The 24,043-nt window shown below is 39.2% G+C and overlaps 1 protein-coding gene across 1 annotated transcript; it reads left to right on the top strand.

Annotated features, from left to right (window-relative positions):
* The first annotated feature begins 1,818 nt into the window (after nucleotides 1-1,818).
* On the top strand, nucleotides 1,819-23,629 carry KATNBL1 (katanin regulatory subunit B1 like 1). Its single transcript, XM_030482021.1, has 10 exons — nucleotides 1,819-1,953; nucleotides 10,104-10,231; nucleotides 12,188-12,228; nucleotides 12,591-12,870; nucleotides 14,291-14,409; nucleotides 14,592-14,642; nucleotides 14,729-14,818; nucleotides 15,374-15,463; nucleotides 15,897-15,990; nucleotides 17,596-23,629. Exons 2-10 carry the CDS (start codon nucleotides 10,118-10,120, stop codon nucleotides 17,626-17,628), a joined length of 912 nt encoding a protein of 303 aa, XP_030337881.1. The 5' UTR covers nucleotides 1,819-1,953; nucleotides 10,104-10,117; the 3' UTR covers nucleotides 17,629-23,629.
* Nucleotides 23,630-24,043: the final 414 nt, after the last annotated feature.

Raw genomic sequence — 24,043 nt, 5'->3', positions numbered from 1 at the left:
TGTCAGCACACACAGCTCAAAGAAAATAATATTTAAAAACCCTTATTGACCTGGATATCCACAGCTGACGTGCTCAGGTGAGTAAGAGAACCATGTCTATATTAAACACTGCACACAGGACAGGCTGAACTGAAACTGCAGCATCTGCAAAAATGAAGGTAAAAGTGACACTAGGATGATTATGCAAACTGAAAGGTTATCCTGCCATAGGAGACTAAGTCTGTTATGGTAGCAAAATTAAATTGTTGAGAGGATAAAATTATTCTCTTATGGCAAACAGACTTTATAGAAGGTGAGAGTTGTTTAAACTATCAGTAATACTGGCATTAGAAGAATAAACAGGACATGAGCAAATTTAAACTGGAAATTAGAATGTATTCCTAAGCACCAGGGCATTTTTGTTCAAAAAAATTGTTATGGTGAAAGACTCCAATGACTTTTTAGATCAATATGGTTATGAAACTTTTGAGATGAAACACTGGCTGACCTAAGAACTTGATTATATACTTGCAGCTCATTTTTAATGGTATCAAATGCCTTCTTTGTATAGCAGTTTTGTGTCATAAGCTGGTATCTTATGGATCACCTTGTTTTAAAGTCTGATAGTATCATGAGACGAAAAGCAGGTCACAAAAAGTGGTAACGTAGACTCTGATTAAATCCGGATAGTCTTGGAGTTGTTCGGACACTGAGGAAATGCTTTAATAACCAAGTTACAATTTAAATTGTCATGCCCAGCTAACTTATAGAAAAAAAGACATAGTTTGTCAAAGCCTGCCCTTCTCCCCTAAAACTGAGACTAAGGTACACTAGGTAAAATTTTGGCCAAGCCAAAACTTGTGTGCCTGTTACAGGGACAGATGAAGTCTCTATTTTATAAGGATGCTGTGAGGTTGTATAATAAAATAACACACTTCAGATTAGCATATATGAGGGGAAGGAGACACTAAGTGAGGGGAGATGTGGAATGAGTATCACCTTTCCCTCCATTTATCACTAAAACAAGCCATTCTTCTCACTGGCTTTAGGTGTGTTCTAAGACGTTATACCAGATCAAAGCGAGAATTTGAGTGACACCCAGGCCTCAGGAATACTAGAGCTGCTCGCACTCAGCTATAAGCTGGAGCTAGCGTGGGTTTCTCAGCCAGCTGGAGCATCGCACACTCATAACCGCGCTTCGCCATTAGCAGCATACAGACACGGTGCGGAGCGAGGGCTGCGAGGTTCCCGGTACAATATAAGTGTTCAGGGATAATCAGACATCAGCAAGCTTCCCGTTTGGCGCGCAGCACCGAGCTGCAATGCTCCCCCGCGCTCAGCAGCGGCGGGTGCTCCCGCACCGGGAGCCCTGCGGGACCGGGCGCGTCCGGGGCAGAGAGGCGGCCGGTTTAACACTGCCGCGGCCCGAGAAGGCTCCGCTCCGCGCACGGGGGTTGCGGGGGGCGAGCAGCTTTTTCCAACGAGAAGCGGGCCCTGACCGGCACGGGTGAAGCACGGTCAGCCCAGGGCACCGGCGGCCCCGGGGCGCGTTGAGCCCGGCAGACAGGCAGGGCAGGCCCCCGGGCCGGGTGAGGCCCGTGGGCCGGCAGCTGCGGCCGCCCGCCAGCGGACCCGCCCTGACAGACCTCGCCGCTGCACACGCAGCCAGCCGCCCCACGCGCCGCTCCGCGCAGGAGGCAGGCGGGCGCGGCGGGGCGGGGTGGGGCGCGCGCTGCGTCTGGCCGTGAGGCCGCGGCGCCGGACGCGCGCACGGCTGCCGGGAGGTGGCGACGTGGCCGCCAGGGGGCGCCGCGTGCCGCGCGGGCAGCGGGGCGTGGCGCGGCGCGGCCCAGCATGCAGCGCGGCGCCGTTTGAATGGCGCAGGCTCCGGGCGCTGGGCCGCGGCGGTAGCAGCGCTCTGTAGCTTCTTCTCTTCCCCTTCGGCGTGGGCCGGCCTGGTACGATGAGCCGCGGGTGAGTGATGGGGTGCGAAGCTCCAAGGGCCGCGGCCGAAGAGCTGGCGCTTGGAGCACGGCCGCGGGCGGGGACCCCTCCTAGTGCGGGGCGCGTCTCCGGCCGCTGAGAAACCGGGAGCGAGGTAATCCTCGGTGAGGCCTTGCGCCTCCCCGCTGGTTCTGGGGCAGCGGGCCGGGCCGCACTCTGCCTCGCCGGGGCCAGGTGCTGCTTCGGGGCGCCCCACCTGGCGTGCGGGCTGGGGGCTACGGCCGGGCCGCCGGCGCGGAGCAGGACTTCCTCCCTCTGCTGCGGCGGCCCCCACCCGGCACTCCTGCCTGCGCCGCCGGCACCGGGACACCTGCAGTCCCACCGGCCGGCCTGTGGCACGGCTGTTCGGTACTTGCGGTCTCCAGCGAGCGAGTTCTGGTGATTTCGTCTTTTTCTGAAATGCTGTCATCAGCCACAACTCAAAAGCGAGTGTGTGCAATGGTAGGCGAGTGCAAGGGAATCAGGAAAGGTTTTCGTGCTACCGAAGGGGAGGATAACAAGCTGGGTGTGAGGCCTCCTGACGGATTTTATTCCCTGGGCGTGACAGATTCCGGGGAGGGGGGAGAGGAGGGAGGAAATCTTCAGACGCTTGAAGATCAGATCCTGTATTAACTGCTTTGTTGAAAAGCCTTCAAGCTTTTTTCTCAGCTGCTGTGCTGGAGTAGTTTGGCGTGCTGTTGAATGTAGAGCTGAAATTCTGAATAGTGAGATCTGTTAAGGAGAGAGACTGGGAGGTAGCTTTGGAAAGTTTTTGTTGCTGTTTTTGTAACATGCTGTGCTTTGGAGCAAGATTAAGTAAGTCAGGTTGCTTAAAAACAGCTTTCTTCCATGTGTTCTTGGAACACGAATTTTGCTTTTCCCACTCCTCTGTGGTTTTGTTCCTTCTATTCTCTGGCTGTAGTCAGGGAAGGAAATGAAAGGTAGTTACCCGTGTTTAGTAGAATTCAAGCATAACAGAAGGCAGGTTACTGTCTCTTTGGCCTTGCTGGTTGGAAAAAACAGATTGTTCCGGTCAAAACCTGTCACTTTAATTTCTTATTATCGGTGCATACAGTTTTGATTAAAATTTCTGTGATATTATTTCATCAAACTCAAGTTACCATTGGTTTGAGTTCCTAAACTTTATTAACTCAGAATTTTATTGTAATATCTTGCATAAAATACCACGATATTATTTCTGTGTAAATATAAAAAGAACTCCAAACGTATTGATACATACAGGTTATTCTAGTATTATGGGCATTCTCACCCAGTTTTGAAACTTCTTTTTGATGTATTTCCATTGGAATTCCTTAGTTTTAACAGGTTTGTATGTTGGTCCCAGGATAAGAAGCTTGAATATGAATTAAGAAGTCTTTTTAAATGGTATAAATGAACCATATTGTATTTGAGGGTAACATTAGAAAGTGGTATGATCCCAAGCTCTGTAAGTTGTAGTCACAGACAGTGTTCAGCCAGGTGGGGATGAGGTTGGAACCCCTGCCTCCACTAAGTTTAGAGCTTAAGGGGTTTTCCAATATATCTTTCTCTAGGTTTGGATTAAAAATTTTTGTTGTAGGTTTTTGAAGCTCCTTGGGTTGAGCAATGAATACGAAATAAATAATTTTGAGTAGTTTCTTAAAGCTGATCTAAAATACTAATGGGGGAGCTACAGCGTATTGGAATTTTATTTGCTATATAACAACTCTCAGATAATGTTAATAATAGAATTTTTCCAACCTTACTATTCGTAGGGTCTTCATAAGTGAAAATCCACAGATAAAAGCATCTTATCATTAGTGAAGTATGACTTCAGAAAAGACTAAGACACTGACAACTAATGTTACTTTATGGCAACTTAAAATATCTGTAAATGGTACCTCCAGATGCAGAAAACTGAGTACTGGTTTATTTGACTTTTTTCTAAAATTTATTGTTTTCCAGAAGGTGGATAAGGTTCATTTATTAGACTTTTAGGCTGGCCCCACAAGGAGAGCTAACTCACACCTGGATTCATCCTCAATAAACTTAACCAAATTCTGACTTGTGGTCATTTTTAGAGGTTCTCGATGACTGCTTGTGCCAGAGGGACACATACAAATTCCATACGTAAGAATAATAGGAAAATTAGCTTAAATTATAGGAATAAGCTAATTTACCATAACTAGTTACTCAAATAGGATTTGTCTTTAAGGCAAATTTAATAAAATTCCTCTAATTTTTGTCCACACATGAAACTTTTAACTGTAACAAATGGCCTGACAGGTATAGCACATTAAAAAAATTTGTCCTGCTGGCATTTAAGACACGCTTTTTGTAGTGTTGCAGAAAATTTTTGCATTAACATACTCCTAAGAATTTTTACCTCCACTTTGTTTTTAAGAGAATTCAGTATTTAACACCTAGTGAACTGTCAGCATAAATTACTAAACAAGGAGGTGTGTTGTTTAGGGTTAGTTTTTTTTTTTAACTCAAGCTGTTTCATATTCAAAGGATGTGGAAGCCATCTAAAACTGAGACAGATGGATTCTGTTAACATTTGTCAGAATTAAAATGAAAGGAAATTATGCCAAGCTTACAGAATCACTTCTGCATCATGACATAGTGCCAGTTTATTTTTGTAGACAAATTGCCCTTTTGGAAATAAATTTGGAATAACCATTCTTGGAAGTTTCTCATAAGCATTTTAAATCTGATAATGACTAGCAAAGTTAATTGACCATTACTAGTTCCCTGATGTATACCTATTTTGAATACTTTCAAAGTATGAACTCCTCTCCTTAGAGAGTAACAACTTTCAACTGAGTGTAATACTGTAATCCTTGAACTTGCACTTGTTTTAATATGGGGTGGGGGGAAAATAGGGAACATCTGCAATGGCTAGTGTATATGCGATGCTACAGGAAAAAGCAGTTGTAAAGAATTTGGGCCAAGTGTAGGATGGGAGGAATGTTTTAAAGAGTATTGCCAGTGACTTAAGATATCTAGCTATGTTACATTTGCTTTGCTGTCATGCAAAGTATTGCGGTCTGTGTTCTGTAAGAAATTAATGTTATGTTAATACATGTGTAGATTACGTAATGTGAAGAAAAGTTTGTCCCTTTCTGGGGGCCGTGCCCAGAATTTAGGATGATGGGAGGGAGTGGTGGAGTTGTTAATACTTGCCTTTGATAGATATGCACTTGAAAGCCTTTTAGTGTGGCTTTCTTTGCTTGATTCTGGTAGTTGTATTGCATCTGGGAGAGATCAGAGTTAGAAAACAGCAGTAGAGCCATCAAGAAAACTTTGCACAGGTACCGTTTATTGGATGTGGGCACAAATGAGCTTACTTATCAGGATATGTGGCTGCTGTTACTCTAGTCCTGTTTCCTGAAAATTGAGGAGAGTAAAAGGAGGAGGCAGGAGGGTTGGCATCTGCTATGAGAAGTCACCCATGGAACGGCTGAAATTGGTGGAATGTAAACCAGTCATCTTAATAAAATTGTGTGTCTGTGTTCATAATTGCAGTGTACTTTGTTACAGGTGTAAAACAGTTTGGGCTTGTGTGATGAAGGGCTGAGGCAGAGCTGAAGGGACTTGCATTCTATCCTTTGTTTGTTTTTAAAATTTTATAAAGCAAGGGAGTTGCATTGGCCGTAATGAGCTGCATGACATATTGTTCTGAACAAATACAACCAGCTGTGCTCATCATAAGGGAATAGTCAAAGAATTCAAGATGTTAAGGTATAGACTGTTTAATCCTGCACAAATTAGTACCTAATGGCAGTTTAAAAATACTCTGTATATATCCCAAAATAACAGTGGGTGGTAGTGTCTATTTAGCTATCTCTAGGTGATGATATCTCATAGCAGATAGGAAATAAAAGTTGAGAAAAGCCCTGTAAAGTGCCTGGCCAGCTATTATTTTATCATGTGTTACTACATCTTTGGAAGCAGGTTTCTTGAGAGGTGGACTAGGTTTGTTTATAGCAGCATTAGGTTTAGATGTGCATATTGTTTTGCTTGTGTTCTGCTCTGTCTCTGGGCTACCTGGGTTGTGTTTCTGTATTTAATCGTATTTAATCACAGTGTATTTCTTTTTTTTTTTTTTTTTTTTTTAATGAATTCGCAGTGTCTACCCTGGAACCCATGTAAACATTTAGGTCTGCAACATCATGTGGCAGGTTCAGGTTGATTATAATATGCATAAAGAGCCACCCCCTTTTTGTTGGTTTTGAACCTGCCTTCAGCTAGTGTCTTTTGACTCTTCATTCTTACATTGGGCAAGACAGTGAACAATTTCTATGCAACTATTCCAAGCTATTAGTTTTATAGGCCTTTGTCTTCCTTCCCCTCTCTGCTATAGGTAGCCTTCTTTCCAGACTGAGAAGTCCTGGTTTCTTCAGTTGTTGATTGTATGGAAGGTGTTTCATACTTCTTTTAACTTTGTCTGAGTTTTTTGTTTGTTTGTGTGTTTTGGTTTGGTTTTGGGTTTTTGGGGGTGGTTTGTTTTCTTTTTTTGGGGGGGTGGGTTTTTTTGGGTGGTTTTTTGGTTTTTGTTTTTCAGTTTCTGTTTTTTTGTTTGTTTGGGTTTTTTTTTTTGGTTTTTTGGGTTTTTTACTTAAAAGTCTTCTGAGTTGTTTAGTTGTCTTGTGGTGGGTTGAGTGTTTTTATTTTATTAAGGGGAGAACATTAAACCTGCACTTAGTATTTGAAATACAAACACAAATTAGTTCTGTTTATTTTTCTAACTATTGATCCCTATGGTGCACTGAGCAATCCAAATTATCTAAAATAAACTGTCTTATATCCAGATCTTGTTGTGGGTGGCAATTATTAGCTCACAGCCTGTGATTCTACATGGGAACCCAGAATTTCCTTGTGCCTCCAGACACACAGGCTTTGTTTTATATTTATCTATAATCATTGCTGCTTCTTCTTGTACATCAGTCCTTTAATTCTTCAGTTAGCCCTCATCTTCAGTGTCTAGTATAACTTTGTATTGTCAACATCAATTACTCATCCCCTTTGAGATGTAATCTACGAATATATCGAACAGCATAAACCAACGTAGATTTTCTGTGGGATTCCTGTGGTAGCCTCCTTCAATGTGGAAACTGCTTAGACTGTTTATGACTTTCTTAGCTATTTCTCCATGCAAAATCTTTCCCTTTTATCTCTTGGCTGCTTAGTTTCCTCAAGAGTTTTACCTGAGGGACTTCTCAAAACTTTTTGGACTCCCAGGTAGACTCTTATCATTTAGTTGTCCTTTATCCATGTTGTACCTAATTTTGCAGGGCAGGACTTGCCTTCGCAACAGCCAGGTTGAATCTTTCCCAATATATTATTTGTTCGTGTCCACTAATTCTGTTCTTGATTTACATTGTTTACTAATTTGCCCGACAGAGATGTCAGTCTGGATCTTCCTTGAGGCTGTCTTTAAATACTGACTGTTCTCCACACGTTATTTCTTTAGGTGCTTTGTCAGCTCGAAGAGAGAGGTTCTGCACCTTGCTTAACAATGCAGCTGTTTCATTACTGCTTATGTTCACTGTTGCTTCTACATCATCAGAGACCCTCACAAAACAGCTTAAGCTATGGAAACCTTTCTAAACTGTAGGACAGTGAACACAGACATAAGGGTTTTACTTCACTTCATCTGATGTTCCTTTATATCTGATCATCTGGCCTTTTGGGTTTCTGTTCCCAGTCTTTAAAGAAAGGATTTATAGTTTTGTTGTCTTTTCCTGTTTCAGCTGGGAGGCTAGGGGGCATTATGTTCTTAAATCAAATTTGGCAAAGTGTATCTTCATCTTCATTTCTCTTGGATGCATTCAACTCTTTGTAGGGTACTTCCTTCCCTGCAGGATAGTTCAGATACCTCCAATTCGGGTATTTTGAGATATCATCTTAGGCTCTTTAGAGCCCAGTGTTAAACACTGATATGCCAATTGAGTTTCCTTGGTAAGGCATTTCTTTCTAGCCTTCAGATATTTTACACTTCTGTTAAGTAAAAAACATTCTAGTTTAACAGCACTGTCTTATATATTGGAGATCAGATTTTTGCTTACTGCTTAGCATGAAAGAGGAGGGTAGTTTGAGATCATTGATTAAACAAGTACGTAAGGACGGGTCACTGCTCTGCATGAAGAGTTGTAAGCCGTCAGTGTGTCATGGAAACAATTGTGAAAGTTATCCTTCAGGAACAGAGATCATGGATTTTATTTATTTATTCATTTATTTATTTTTACCATCTGATGGGATGATTCTATGGGGTTTAGCCCTGGTAACTGCATTACAGGTTTGCAGGTTATCCTTGCTATTCTCCTGGAGTTCACTGCTTTCCCCTCAGCAATGTGTTCAAACAGGGGATGCAAAAAAAAAAATAAATAAAATCAAGTTTTTTCCAAGTCCTCCTAGCTTTCTGCCTTCAGCATTAGCCTGAATATAAGGCTGGATTTGTTTGGATTTTAGGAGTGTTAGAGTGGGCTTTTCTTTAAAAGTTCAGTTGTTTGCCTTTGTGTTGTGCTCCAAGTTCAAATTTTAATGTACTGTCCATTTTGAGGCCAGATAATGTTTTTAACCAGTCTGATAAGCAGAGGAATTGTTTGTTCTTGTAATTTCTTCTAAGGTCCAGGAAAAAAAGATTTTTACTATTGATTTATAAGCCTGGTGGCTGAAAGCCTTGGAAGTGTTGAGAGCTCACAGGCTGGCAACTATTCTGTCACCATCCCATAGTATGCAGGAAAAGAGTCAATCAAGTTAATGCAGTAGTCTTAAGCCAGCTTTGTATCTGGAAAAGTATGGATCACAAAATGTTAGAGGTCTTGCCCTAAATAATGCTGCCATTTGCAATGCATGAAGTCCTTGGCCTGAGGGCCCCATGTTCCCATCTTGCAGGTTGAGGGTTTCTGATGATACTATACTACTTCTAGTATTGATCCTGTTCTAAAGAGAATTGAAGCATTTGAAGGTAGGTTGTTTTTTTTTTTTTTTTTCTTGCTTCCACTGTATCCTACAGTATGGAATTAAATATGCATTATGTGAAGAATACAACTTCTACTCTGTTTTGAGCCTGCCACCTGTTTGTCTTATTTGATGGCCTTTAGCTACGGCATTGAAAGATCTTCTGTGGCTAAGAAGCTGTTTCCCATCTGTCTTTTTCACTGCTCAGTGTCTTAGTCTTTCATATACTGAAGTTCTTAATGTGGGATAAATCTGCTACATAGAGGAAATGGGATAGGACTAAAGGTGGTGGGATTGGTGCTAAAGCTGGAGGGGAGAGATTGAGGCATTCGTGTTGAGACCAGAGTTTTGCCGCTTAGGGGGGAAAAACAGTAAAATTGGAGCAAAGGGTTGGTCTTTAAGGTAGGATGTCTTGCTAAAACATGATGTAGTTCTTTAATCCAGTCTCAAGCACTGTCTTTTCTGAATCACTTACAAAAAATGTAAAACCATATGTGCAAGTGTCTCAATCTTGGGTTTGATTCTCGTAGAAATATTTGCATACTTCAAGGCAAAGTCCTTTAGATATTTTAGTATTGGTTACCTGTGGAATAAAGAGGGTTTTTTTTTTTTTTTTGTTTTGTTTGAAATATGAAAAAATAGCCAAAGTTATATGCTGAGAAAAATGGGCAGGGGAGTGGATTTGCCAATAAATTACAGGGAGGTCTTTCACTTCCATTTTTCTGACCTTTGGTATTCTGATAAAGTTTGCCTTCTTCCTGAAAAAAACAGGGATTATTTTTATTTAGCTGCCTTTTCCCACTTGGAAACAGTTGTGGGACCAATTTTTCTGTAGGTTGCAGATGAAATTCATACTGTGAAATGTGCAGGAGTCTCCTAAATTGCCTTTTCCTTTACTTGAATTCTTGTCTGTATGACTCCCCTCAGTGCAGATGTACTAAACTGGATTTAGAACAGAATCTCTGCCTCTATTTCTTTGAGAGGGGCTGAAAATTAAATAGGGATTTTGAAGTGCTCATCAGCATGTTGCTAATGATCAAGCTGCCATTTGCTGAAGAGTGATGTCTTGGGTTATTTAGATGATGGAACATCTTGTGAATAGTTAAACTCTCTTAACTGGTTTTGCCAGCTGCATTTGAAGAAAGTTGACTGAAAGTTTTAGAAAACATAACTATGTATCTTTCCCTTGAAAACAGGGATTTGAGAGATTATGGCATCTGAAGCCCACAATGTTAGAAAACAGAAAGTATTGCATATCGAAGGTCATCCCATTGATCTCCCCAGGAAAAGAATCTCTTCTTCCACTAAAAAGATCATGAAGGAGGTAAGCTCTTTGTGATTGTGGGGGGGGTTTTTATGTCTTCTGATGAAACTGAAGTAAACATCCAAACAAGTTCATAGTTCTGAGCGGTCTAAAACTAGAAGCACAGCACTATTGGGTATTTCATGTTTAGATGTGCAATAGGACTTTAGCTTTAACAGCAATTATATTGTGAAAACTATGCATTATAATACATAGACGTTTTAGCAGGGTCTGTTGTGATACGACAAGGGGTTTTAGCTTTAAACTAAAAGAGAAGAGATTCAGGCTGAATGTTAGGAAAAAATTCTTTACAATGAGGATGGTAAAATAGTGGCACAGGTTGCCCAGAGAGGTGGTGGATGCACCATCCTGGCAGACATTGCCAGACTGGATGTGGTTCTGGGCAACCTGATCTAGTTGAAGAGGTCCCTGCTTATTGCAGGGGCGGTTGGACTAGATGACCTTGAAAGGGCCATTCCAACCCAAACTGTTCTAAGATTCTATGATAGGCCATCACTGCACAGACTACACAATTACACGCATCATATCATCCACGTGAGCAGTAGGTGCTGATACGGTTTTACTCATGCCTACTTCTCTGCAGTCTATCTAAGAACTGTTACAGTAGAGGAATTCTACCATCAAAAAGTTCTCTCTTGCCAGGGGAGCTACATGGCATAGGTAAGAGGTGGGGTAGGTGAAATACCTGCATTGAAATGGACCTGTCATCATATTATCATATAGCTGGATCTACCACATTGTCTAGTAACACATACACTTTCACTGGATTCTTGCTAGTCAGAAACAATTTCTCAAACCTCTTATCTGTGTTACTGGCTGAAGAGTAAGGCAGCAGAGCATGGAGGAAGCTTTAGGGAAGTAAACTTACTGCAAGATTGCTTCAAACAGTGGTAAAGATGCCAGTGTCCTCTGTTTGCTTATTGAAATTATGTATTAAAACCCACATGGTTTTGTAAGTTGGTGTTAAGACCATAGCATGGTTTTGTAAGTTGGTGTTAAGACCATAGCATGGTTTCGCTGATGGGCACAACATAAATGTAAGGAGTCGTATAAATTTTCAAGTTGAAGTGCCAGCAGTATATGAGCATAGTACCTGTTTATGTGAAAATACATATTTCTAACTTGAGCATCTTAGTGCTTTTTTATCTTTAATATTTCTTTTTACCAGTAAAAAAAGAGAATGACACAATTAAGCTGATCTTCATTACATGAAGCTCTAAAACATTGAAGACTATTGTATAAAAAACAGTCTTCAGAAATTCATCTTCAAATCGTGTTCCTTAATTTTCAAAGGTGTGGCACAACCTTGAATGAATTTTGTTATTCCTGTGGGATATCACTGTTCTGTGCAGCCTATCTGGTGTCAGGGTGCTAATCTGTTTCCTATGAATGAATTCAGGATAATCAAGCTGGTGTTGCCTACAGCGGTCTTGATTTTTGGTTTTGTGGAGTTTTTTTGGTTGGTTAGTTTTTGGGTTATTTTTCCCTTGTGCTTTGGTGGGGAAATGTTCTGCTATTATCCTTCCTAATACTAGCATCTTACAGGCATCATATTACGGGCCTTTAAATATATGTGAGACAAGTAATGCAATTTTGCCATCAGATTCCAGTAGGCTTTTCATATGTCGGTGTTTAGTTTGTTCGTAACTAAAGAATCCGTTGCTGATGTCACAATCCCGCCTCTTGCCTAAGATACCCTACAGCTGACCATCGTGCTCCAACGACAGCTGTGGCAGAGAGAGTCCATCTTTAGGCCAGCCTGAAATACTTGAAGATTATGGGAAGGTTAACATAGCTGTGCTTAAGTTGCAGAATAGGAAGAGTGGGTGGAAGGGAGGGAATCCATAGTAGACTTAGGCCATGGTCAAGAAGGACTACTTCTTTTTGACAAACTGTGGGAGTGCTTGATCCGTTTTAGTAATACAGCTTTTTTCTTCTCTACTGCCTTTCTCCCAGGGTAAGAAATCTCCAAAACAGCTGGCTTCATACACAAACAGGTAGGAGAGCGGTGGTGTGAAGAGTCTTGAGTTTCAAGGGAGGGAGGCAGAGAGGAAGAAGCAATTTAAATGTATTACAATGCCCAGACAGACACAGATAAAAGATAGGTCTTAATTTTACTGACAGTTGGTTCTTTTGTCTGCTTCCATAAGTCTCTACATTCATGAAAGCAAGAGAAAAATATTGGTGGTAGCTCTTACACTTTCATGGCTATTTGGGTTATCAGAAGTATCTTGGGGATAAAGCGTTCTAAGTAACCTGCAAGTTGACTACTGAATTCATAATGATATATTTTAACTAAACACAAAGTATTGCTTAGGTTTAGAGCAACCTTCACTAACATACTGCTTTATTGTTGCAGAGTAACAGTTGGAAAAACGGTGACAAGTCCCCTCTCTCTTTTCAAAGTAGTATATTGTAAAAGAAAAGTTCATTGCTATACTCCAAAGCCTTGTTACAGAAAGAAACAGCTCCCTAAATCTAGGGACTGTGACATGGCAAATAAAGAAAATGAACTGGCTTGTGCAGGGAATCTGCTAGCAAAACTGCACAATAGTCGTACGTACTTCCTGAATTCTAGCGACTCTGGCTCATCTCAAACAGAAGGCCCTTCATCCAAATACAGCGGATTTTTTTCAGAGGTAAGTAGAGTTTAAAGAAACTTTAGTTTAAAATAAAAGTATTCCCGTTAGTTTCTTTGTGTGGTTAGCTGTGAAATTTTTCAAAGATACTAATTTTCTTAACATACAGATTGGCTCAAGTCTTGTGATTTACCATCTTTATTTGTCAGTGTATGATGATACAGTTGCCAACAGTAATAGTGCTGCCAGTCTTCCCCATGTTTGGGTCAGCACAGAAGCTCAGATCTTCCAGGCTAGTCTGGGTTAAAATTGCACCAGCACCAAAGGAAAACATTCTTTGGACCTGGTTAAGTTTCATGATCTGGCATGATGCATGGCCATGCACATGTTTATGGAAGTGTGAAAGTGTTGGTGTGTGGATGGGAATAAGCTGGTGAGGTAGGATAGGACCGTCTTCAATAACAGTGTCAGCTTAGTGCGTATGCAACTAGCTTGGGTGTTTGTATGAGACAGTATTTCTTGTTAAGGTTGCTTGATGAAACTTGGAGAATGTTCGTAGGGTGTCTGAAACTGGCTAAAAGGTCAGATATTTAAATGAAATGGGTGTTGTGACAGTGTAGGCCATTTAAGGCCCTTAATGTTGAAATTTCCATTTCTGTCACCATAGATGCTTGTTACCCATTGTGGCCTGCGGGTGTTTAAAGTGAGGCATGGCAGGGAAGATCAGATTGAAGACTATCACCATGCTGTCTTTTCATGGTACTGTAAGCGTGGGCTGCCATGAAGAGACAGCTCTGAGAGTCCAGTGGGCTGGAGGTACAAGTCTGTGGCACTCTTGCACTCCATCAAATTGATGGTTTCAAGGAAGGAGGAACAGAATAGTTAGAATAAGAGGCTGTGGAAAGCAGGGTAAAGAAATGAAGACTGGGAAAGATTTAACCTTGGAGAAACTAAATACCAGATCACTGGACACAGGTGACTGTTTAACTTGAGATGTGGATGGCTCTGCAGTGTATATTCCAGTCAAAGGTTTATTTTAATAAAATACCTAAACTTCATTCCAAGAATGAGCCTTTTCAAAACCGAACCTTTTCTGTGAAAGTACAGAAGAATACATGTAATTACTTATGTCTGAATCATGTTAAAATCAGTAAGCATCTGAGTACAAAGTACTCAAAGTTGGTGAGAATTATAGGTTCGTCCTCATGAATGCTCTATTTAATAATTAGATACCTCTTTTTAGGTGTCTACAAACCTTATTCTTGTAGCTTTTGGGTTAAGTGGTCTTTATCTATTTGTGCCCTCTTCTAAGGGAAATTTGTGGGGTTTAAGGCCATTATTAGCTAAATTTCTAAAACTCAGCATACAGGTAGGAAAGTATATTTTCATATACTAAGTTACTATATTAGAGCAGCAGCTTATTGTGTTGTTGCTGGCTACTGAACTTGTGGTTAACTTTTACATTTTCATAAATACACAGGTTTCTCAGGACCATGAAACTATGACTCAAGTTCTTTTCAGCAGGAATCTGAGGCTGAATGTAGCTTTAACCTTTTGGAGAAGGAGGAGTATAAATGAACTGGTCACCTACTTAGTGAGGTAAATTAGGTGTCTTTTCTATATTCTTACAGTGGCAACAATCCCAAATATGCTGCAGTATTTTTAGGGGTTACTTAAATGTTGTAACTTCGTTATATTTATTCTTTAAATCATAGTGGAAGCATATACTTCAACCTATGCTTTACCAGTAACATTTCTGATTTTATTCTTAATGATTCTAGGATACAGGATCTTGGAGTAGTAGTAGACTGCCTTCCTGTGCTTACAAAGAGGTACAAACAAAAAGAAGTGGGGGATAAGAATCTGCTATAACCACGCTGAAGTTCAAGCACTTCTGAAACATCTTGTGTTTTTTAAGTTTACAGGAAGAAAAACCATTTATTTCAGTTGGCTGCTGTGTAGATCTTTTGCCTTTAGTGAAATCGCTGCTTAAAAGCAAATATGAAGAGTGAGTATTGGTTTCAGATGTTTTCAAAACACTCTTACTTCCTGGCTGTGCACTGCCCTAGACATTAATGGTGTTTAGTCCTCTGACTTTTGTTCCCTCTGCCCCTTCTCCCAAAGCTGCCGTTCTGAAGGAACACCTACCTGAAGGGGATCTTTCCAGTGAAACTTTCTCCTTTAACAAACCAGTGGTGCAAAAACCCTTTTCTGCAAGGTTAAGTACAGGCAGGGACTGGCTTTGCCCTTAGGCAGATTTATTTGTCCTAAACAGTAAAACAGAATAGCACCAAGGCTTTAGTATGCTTTATAATATGAAATCAAGGCAAAGTTTTCAGGCAAAATACTTGAATTTCTCCTTTTCAGTAAGAGCTTCAGTTTACCACTTTAAATACTTGCCTATGTCTTCAATTTCAAACTTGCCAATTTCTCTAGATTTTTATTCCAGAATAGAAAACATGTTGCTTTCTAAGTTGCTTACCATTTTGTCTTGACACTTCAGCTGACCTGTAGATACTGGAGAGTGGGAGAAAAGCATAATCTGTAAAATATGTTGTTACAGATATGTGATAGTTGGTTTAAACTGGCTTCAGGCTGTCATTAAAAGATGGTGGTCGGAACTATCTGCACATACAGAAAAGGCAGAGGATGGGTGAGTATAGTGTTGGGAAATATTTAAATGTGGATTTGTAGCTTATTCCATCTCAAAATCTGTTTCAACTTCTATCAGTAGGAGCACACCCTTTCTACCAAAGAAAAATACTATAATTTGGAAGTAAAAGCTTAAAAGCACTTAAGAAGTTCTTCTGTTCTTAAGATACAGGTGGTGTTAGGAAACTTACTTTAAGGATTGTCATGTTTTGGGTTTTTGGTTTTTGGTTTTGATTTGGTTTTTTGAGTTTTAATACATGTAGAATAAAGTCATATCAAGGATTAATACAAATGCTGTAGAAGTTGGATCAAAATTTTTCAGATACGGTGGCAATATTATATAAGCTAAGTCTATGTGCAGTATTTATGTTTCAGTCAAAAAGTACTGAAATGTAGTATGCATGTTATAAAGTGGTGGTCATTCTTTTTTTCAGAAATATTCATATTTTAAAACAAGAATTAAGTGGTTTATGGGAACAGCAGAATCATCTGACTCTGGTTCCAGGATATACTGGTAATATAGCTAAGGTAATCTAGTTCCAGTTGTGTTTAGTAATGAACACATAATTGTATCACTTGCAGTATTACTCTCATTTGGTGTTATTTATGCTAAACTATTGATGGATATAAACACCTTTATTTTCCACTGATGCTCAAGCATATTGCACAATTTTTACAAGAGGAAACAGCCTCAAGCTGCACCAGGCTTGGTTTAGGCTGGATATTAGGAGAAATTTCTTCACTGAGAGGGTGATCAGACATTGGAACAGGCTGCCCAGGAAAGTGGTGGAATCACCGTCCCTGGAAGTGTTCCAAAACTGTGTAGATGAGGCCCTCAGTGACATGGTTTAGTGGTGGACTTGGCAGTCCTGGGATAAAGGTTGGACTTGATGATCTTAAAGGTCTTTTCCAACCTAGTCGATTCTATGATTCTATAGCCATTGTTGTAGGAGGAATGCAGCAGGGAGAATCTTAGCCCAGCACTGTTAGCATTTGCACATCAGGTGACTGGGGCAAGTGACAACATACTAAATCCTAAAGCTTATTGTTGGCCTAATGCTTAAATGAGTTTGGAGAGCAAAGAAGTGTCTCCATCTCAAGTGAGCCCTGTTTGCTTTTATCAAGGCAAACATGTTGTGGTATCAGTAATATAATGAGGATGTCCAGTAGATGCATGATTTGCTGCTCATGATACTCCTTTCTATTAACATGGCTTTCTGAGGTTGGGCACCAAGAATTACACTGAGTAAGAAACCTCTCCACGTGGAGGGACCTGATGAAGGTAGACAGTGGGAAAGGACTTAAAGCAGACACTTGGTTATGTGCAGGATTTGAGTGAACTTGAGAAGGACTTAAAGATTGCATGCTTATAGATTCTACAAATCTCCTTCAGATACAATTCTATGGCTACAGAATTTGTCACTTTGATGTATCAACCAAGTAAGTTATTTCTTGTTCTTCTGGGACTGCTGTGCTCTTCTGACTTCAATTTTGATGTCTCTATGAGGATAATTACAAACCTCTTGCAGTTTCAGTCAGCAGGCATGCAGAAGAACTGAGTTCTAACTCCCAACTGGTAGAGCAATAGGAGCTTGTAATATGGACTGCCTAGTTCTTCTGGTAGATCAACATAGCAGTTACAGCCAGTGTCAGTTTATTTCTCTGGGATTCAGTTTCTCTTCCTGTTCGTTTGCCTATTTCTTAATGTATATCAGGATAGATTGTGACTGAGACCACCTGAACAAGTCAAGAGCAATAGGACTAGTACAAGTATGCTGGAGGGATGTGGTGAAGGAATATCACTCTTAATAAACATGTTTTAAATACATGATCTCATGATGATGACTTCTTTTCCTGTGCATGCAGGGAGCAGAGGAAAAACTAAATTGGTGCTTTGGAAACTAATCCCTCCGTTATGCAGACTTTTCAGTTCATAAAGAAATGCCATTAAAAGCATTAATTGAAAGTAATCTTGAAGATAACTTGTTCTGAAATTTGGCCTAAACATAATTACTTTTGTATTATAGTCCTGATGGGTTACCCTGCCTCAGACATACAGTCAATGTTACAGCTACAAGTAATGTGACAAACACTTTCTCTCCCCCCCCCCCCCTTTTTTTTTTCCCCTTCTAGGATATAAATGCTTATTTATTACAGCTGCACTGACACGATTGGGAAACTGTGCTTATGTGGTGAAACAATTCCCTGAGGTATCCCTGAAATACGTACTATGTCTGAAAGCCTTTTGAGAAATACTGGCAGAAGAGAACTGAACTGTCAAGCTGTTTAATAAAACCACTAACATCCTAACAATCTACTTCACATTGAAGTGGAAAAACGTCTAGTAGGAGCAACTTTTACTTCAGTGAGGTGAAAGTGCACTATGAAAACTGTATGCCTTTGCTGCATTTGGGATTCACTTAGTTACTAGGTATTCATTTAAATGCTACTGTATTTTACTACAACATCGCATAAAAGATGAATTATCCTGTCATGAAGCCAAGACAGCTGAACCAGTTACAAGGAAGCAACAAAAGCAATCAGCATTAAGAGCTTTTAATCTTTCTTTCACAAGAGAACTCCAAAATGCACAACTATCTTCCAGTTACATTAAAAAAAAAAAAACAAAACTTCAGAATATTCAATTACTTCTCTGTTTTAGTCAAATTATTAAAGACAGTTTTTGTTTGCACTATTGAGAAACTATACAGCAAAGATGCCTTAATTACTAGTGTTTCAAAAAGCCAATGTGTTAAGATGCAGATAGCTATTACGTTCAGATTGTGATGAAAAACTACAAAAATCAGGGTTTCACATTGTGTAGTTAATGAAACATTGCACATATACAAAGATTCATGTATGAAAAATATTATAAATACCTGAAGTTAAGCTTGGATAAACAGTTATTGCAAATGTCAGCAGAATGGTGACTTTGTCTAACAAATGTTTTTATATTGTATGTGGATTTCTAACATAGTAATCTTGTTCTGTATCATTTAAAGTACATGCAAATAAGTAAATATATTAAATGTATCTACTGTTTTTTCTTTTCAAGTTCATAAAACAATTTCTAGAGTAATCTCTTCCACTGTACTTTTTATCATAGGTATTTATGTCTATTGTTTGAAATGTTTACAGCCAGATGAGGCCATGTTTTTCAAGCCGCACCCTTTTTATACTACCTCCTTTAAGAAAATGACAAAGAGCTTTTGCAAAATTGATCAAGTTCTAGCCTGAGCAATGATGGCAATTTTATACCAACAATAGCATTGAAAATACAGCTATAAACTCTTCTACTGTCCTTTTGCTATCCTGTACTATTTTAATTTAAAAGCTACCGCTTAATAGCTCTGAGGGAATTTTGATTTAGGCTTGCTATTGCCTCTTTATTTTATGACTAGGAATCACGCTTTTCCAATTAAAACTTATGAAGTGCCACCTGTTCACTTAAAACATAAATATACATGCAAAGCATGTATCACCAAATAGTCTACTTCTTTAAAAAAAATAAGTATTTACAAGGGTTGTTTTCATACCTAGCGTTAAGCATGTGCACTTTTATTGATGTGCAAGAGAAAAGTCTTTTGATAGCCCCAAGTGGTTTTTGCTTTACAGATGAAATAAATGAATTTTAAACTCTTGTAGTGGTCAATAGCTTTAGGCCTCCTGTTGCTTCATTTTGTATTTAATTTACATATCATTATTGCTGTCTTCTGAAAGCCAGCTAGAAATATATCATCAGAATTTGGTGCTTCTGGTTATTTGAATATTCTTTAAACCACCAAAGGTTTTGCACTTCCCAGCGCAGTCAGAGTTCTGGAACATCCCAAAACAGATAAATCTATGGGACAATCTTGAGATATACACAGCCAAATTCTTTTTGCTTGAATTTTCATGTACTGTTAGAGATATTTCACACTCGGAGTTTGAGATAAAACTTACTGCTCTTCAAATGTTCTTGCTGTCAATTAAAAGTTTAAAGGAACTGTATATAGTATGATTCCATTCTTGTATTTACTGTTCTGTTGAGCACTTAAATGTAAAAGTAATAGAAGGACTAGCTTTATAATTTGGGTAGCAGCTGCTAAAACTCTGCAGTATTCTCCTTGTGCAATAATCTAAAAGGTGATGGAAATTCAGATCTTACTTTCTCTCTCTTTTTTTTTTTTTTTTAATTTTATTTTAAATAGAATGAAGTAACTCATGGCCATTTACTTCTGGTAATAATAAGAAGTAATCATTCTAACTGATTAAAGTGAAATACTCTAGTATTCAAAAATCCAGCTTGACTGTAGATGTAAGTACATGGGCTTGTAATGAATTCTGCATGTGGCCATGGATTTATTGAATCGTAACTGTGGATGGTGCTTTTGTTCTCGTGGCAAGGTAAGATTGACTTGAGGATCATTCTTGAGAAATATCTACTAGAATTATGCATTATTTTTAACTGCCAAAAGTTGTATTTTGACAGCATAAATAATACAGTATTAAACATTATGTCATTAGTATCTGTGCCTTATTTTAAATGAATTTTCTTACTATTTTCAGGCAGCTACAAGATTTATAAGAACAGGATTCTGGTGTCTCCATTATGAAATGATTTTTCTGTCATGATCTTGAACTGATTTAAACTATTCACACTGACATTCAAGCTCAGGTGCCTGTATGCTCTTTAGTTCTCAAATAGGAAGGACTTGGTTTTGCTATAATAGAATGTAGGCGTATGATAGCTGCTCAAAGGTAACATGAGTAAAATGTCTTAATAGCTATGTAACTCCAGGAAATCTGTGTAGTTGTCTCAGTGAATCTAAGAATTAAGATTATGAACAGTCATGTGCACAAATGCTAATTTTATGTGATAATTTCTCAAACTGCTGTTTCTAGGAGTGTCAAAAGATCCAGAGAGAATTAATACTTTATCCTGTATGGTTTTGTGATGCAGAAGCATGAATGTACTTGAGGATAAAGGGTGACTCTGCAAAGCTGTTCTTCATGTTATACCCCTTGATACAAAATTAATGTCTTTGAAAAAACTTTGGAAAATTAATGTCTTTTGCCTCCATGTTCCTTGAGAGTACTTGAGGCTGTTTTGCTGAAAAGGCTTTTATTTGAAGCATGACCTAGGACTTACTCATCCCCTATGCTGAAATTAAAGAAGCCTTCTGGTAAACTGCCTCTTTCTGCATAGGTAAAAAATCCTCCAATGTTCTGTTGATGTAAGAGTCAGGGTTTAGGTATTGCTGATAGCTTGCTGAAGAGTGGAGATGGAAAAACCTACCCCATTAATTAGCTGAGTACAAAGAAGCTCGTGTATCTTGACAATTATATATAGCTCCATTTTTAAGGAGTTCCACTTATTTCTTAGTGAAGAGTACTCTGCAACAAAAAAAAACAACAACAACAACAAAAAACAAAAAAAAAAAAACCAACAACAACAACAAAAAAAAAAAAACAAACAACAACAACAAAAAAAAAAAAAACAACAACAACAAAAAACCCCAAAAAACCAAAACTGGCATCACCCCTACAGGAGCTTACCTTCTGCAGTAAGGTATAATTAGAATGATCTTCCCCTTTCCGTAGCCTGCCTTATCGTTATCAGAGGCTGCAGTTTTTGCACTTGGGGTGCAGTTTTTACGCTCCTGGGGTGCAGGAGGTATGGGAGAGTAGGAAAGGACAAAAAAAGTACTGATATAGTGAGATCAGTCCCACTGCATTGTACCATACCTGTGTTAAAGCTGGCTGTATTTTCATTTTCGGATATATGAAGTGGGCAATTTTGGAGTTACAGGTCTCTATGCATTTTGCATTGAAGAAATAAGTTTGAAGTGCTGATGTGTGGTGTTTTGTTTGTTTTGTTGGGCTTTTTCTTGAAATGGTGGATGTTTTTGTGTGTAGAAACTTGAAGGTGTCTTGTGTAAAGCTTACATTTTTTAGCTAGCAAGTGATTGCTTTTGCCAGTTCATCTTCCCAGATCTTCCAGTTTTACAGAAGACTGAATGTCTGTCTCAGTGTGGAAATTTGCAGCTATATTTTGTGCCCAGTTTTCTAGTACAAAGGGAAACAGGTGGTTTGTAGTCAACTATTTCAGAATACAAAACCATGCAAATCATGCTACTGGTGTGAAATTATTCCAACTTTTGTATAAGGCAAATTAGTTTATGAAAGCATTTGGTTCTTGTGTGAGGAACTTTGTTGAACTGATGCTGCATCAGGGGAGGGGAAAAAAAAAAAAAACCTGGTTTTAATAGCCTTGGTAAAAGATCAGACGGTGTAGTTTAATTTGTCTACCTTTCTATGCACAGTAGTCATTGTAGGCTACAGATAATGATTCACTGAGAGAATAGATAGAGTATGCTTGTGTTGACAGTGCTTATATTATACTACTATAAACAATTTGTTCTATACTGGTTAAATGGCTTGGTTTATATATTAGAACTGAGACTAAATACAAGTATTGATTTTCTCCCTCCTTTCATTCTTCAACACTTAATGATGTTATTGCTTCCTCTTCTGGTTGAAACATACTGTGAGTATTGTTAGAAGAGAGGAGGATGAAAATTCTCAATAAAACTGAGGACTAGCTATTTAACATTACTCACTTTTAAGCAATTGTGAAGATTTTTCCCTCTAAAACTTTTCACACAGATTTTGTTAATACCTACTAACTGAAGTGGGTGCTCATGGCTGCAGGTTTGAGTTTGAACTTGATTGGAAAAAATAAAGTATAAAAATAAAGCATAACCATAGCTGCAGGATTTTTTTTTTCTACGGAGTACCAAGCTGGGCTCTGATACAAACCTGCTGTATGGGAGGCAGGAGGTGTAGCACTGTTCCTTAATGGGATAGAATAGAAATAATCACAGAGACTTCAACTGTTGCAGAATATTTTTGTTTCCATACTGACTAGATTTTTGTAGTATATCTGTATATGTAGATTGTAGTTGCTGATCACATTGCTATAAAATGAGGTCTGCCGATTTGGGTTGAATGTGATACCTCATTTCAGATTCGTACAGATCACTGCTTCAGTTCACTCGGTCATTACTTGAACTATAGATGAACAACTATGGGGTCTTGAACATCTGTACTTTGCTGTAACAAAATACAAGGATGCCATATTTGTGTTTTCCACCCCCACCCCCCTTAATTTTGGTGCTTAAAGCCATTTGAATTCCCTTTGGGAAGTGATAGCTTCCAAAACACATGATGAAAATGGCTTTACAATTTTTTTTTTTTTTTGTAAGCACTATGTATATTGTGAAACAACTAAAACAAATCTAAATATCAAGATAATGTTACATTCCACGGCTGCCTGCTTTTGTGGGTGTAAGTGTTGGAATACATATACGCCCTGGCATCATACTTTAAAGTGACCTGCAGACAGTTTCAAATAGCTCTTGTAATTTAGGTTGATGGCTCTTTTTCAAGTTGTATTTAATCTACTGAGTTTCACTTTCAGAAAGTCTGAATTATGTTTGGAACTTGCAGTTGCCACTTTCACTCTTGCTTCAGGTATTCTATGGATGGAAAGACTTGGTACAATTTTCAGCTTTAGAAAAATGGCTGGTCTTTTTTGTCACAACAGGCTTTCATTACGCCTCTCTTCTGCACGAGGCAAACTTGTTTTCTGCAAGAGTTAAATCATTTTTAGAGACACTTTCAGAGGAGAATTGCCACATCCAAGAAGCCTGTGGCATGTTTGATTCTAAATGGAGGAGAAGTTGCACAAATACAGTCAGCTGTTGGGAGAATGCATTTCATTACTGTTGAGTTTTCTTATCGCATGTGAATCTGCTGTGCTAGTATCTACCTGGTCTAGATAAAAGTGGAATGATGGATTATTGGGGATTTGAAGTCATAACAACTTTTCACTGTAAGAAACCAAAATTGCTATTTCCATGCTGATGAAACTGCTACAATGAATGCAGAAAGGAACTATTTGTTGTGTGCTTGGTTTGAAGAGCAGAAATCTCTGTATGTCTGCTAATAGTACTTTGTTTTCAAGCTGAAAGACATAGACATCTATGTGTGTTTAAAACAACGAAGTTTCTGACTGAAAAGGAAAAAAACCCATGCTGTGTTAGTTCATTTCTGGATGACTGTGCCACCCCCTGTTCCAGCTGCAGAAAAAAGTAAATAAAATTCTAAAAATATAATGAACCATCATTGTGCAAGTAGTGGTAAAACTTTATTTTCAACATTGTAAGCTTCTGGATATTCTTAGTGGAGCAGGACTAAAGAGTAACTGGCAGGTTCTGTTCTTTGCCCTGTGCTCTGGTAAGTCAAAAAGCTTGACACTTTTTAATCAACCAGAATGAGTGTTGATCAACAGAAGTATTAATTCTGGAGTAGTCATGTGCCAACAACCAGCATTAGCATAAGAATAAGCTGGGTAGCTGGTTGTGAAGTGAACCATTATGCTAATTGCATGATGGAGTAGTGCTGCAGGGGGTCCCTCTAAAAATAGTGGTGGCATCAATAATCATTAAAGGGGGTTGAGGGCTTGAACATAGGCCACCTGTCATCAGACTGTGGCTAATACGTGCCTCCCTGGGAACTGACTTGCCTAAAATGAAAA

The sequence above is a fragment of the Strigops habroptila genome, chromosome 4 (genome assembly GCF_004027225.2).
Source record: "Strigops habroptila isolate Jane chromosome 4, bStrHab1.2.pri, whole genome shotgun sequence".
Classification (NCBI taxonomy): domain Eukaryota; kingdom Metazoa; phylum Chordata; class Aves; order Psittaciformes; family Psittacidae; genus Strigops; species Strigops habroptila.
The sequence above is the reverse complement of the archived record's forward strand: the minus strand, read 5'-3'. Positions and strand labels throughout refer to the sequence as shown.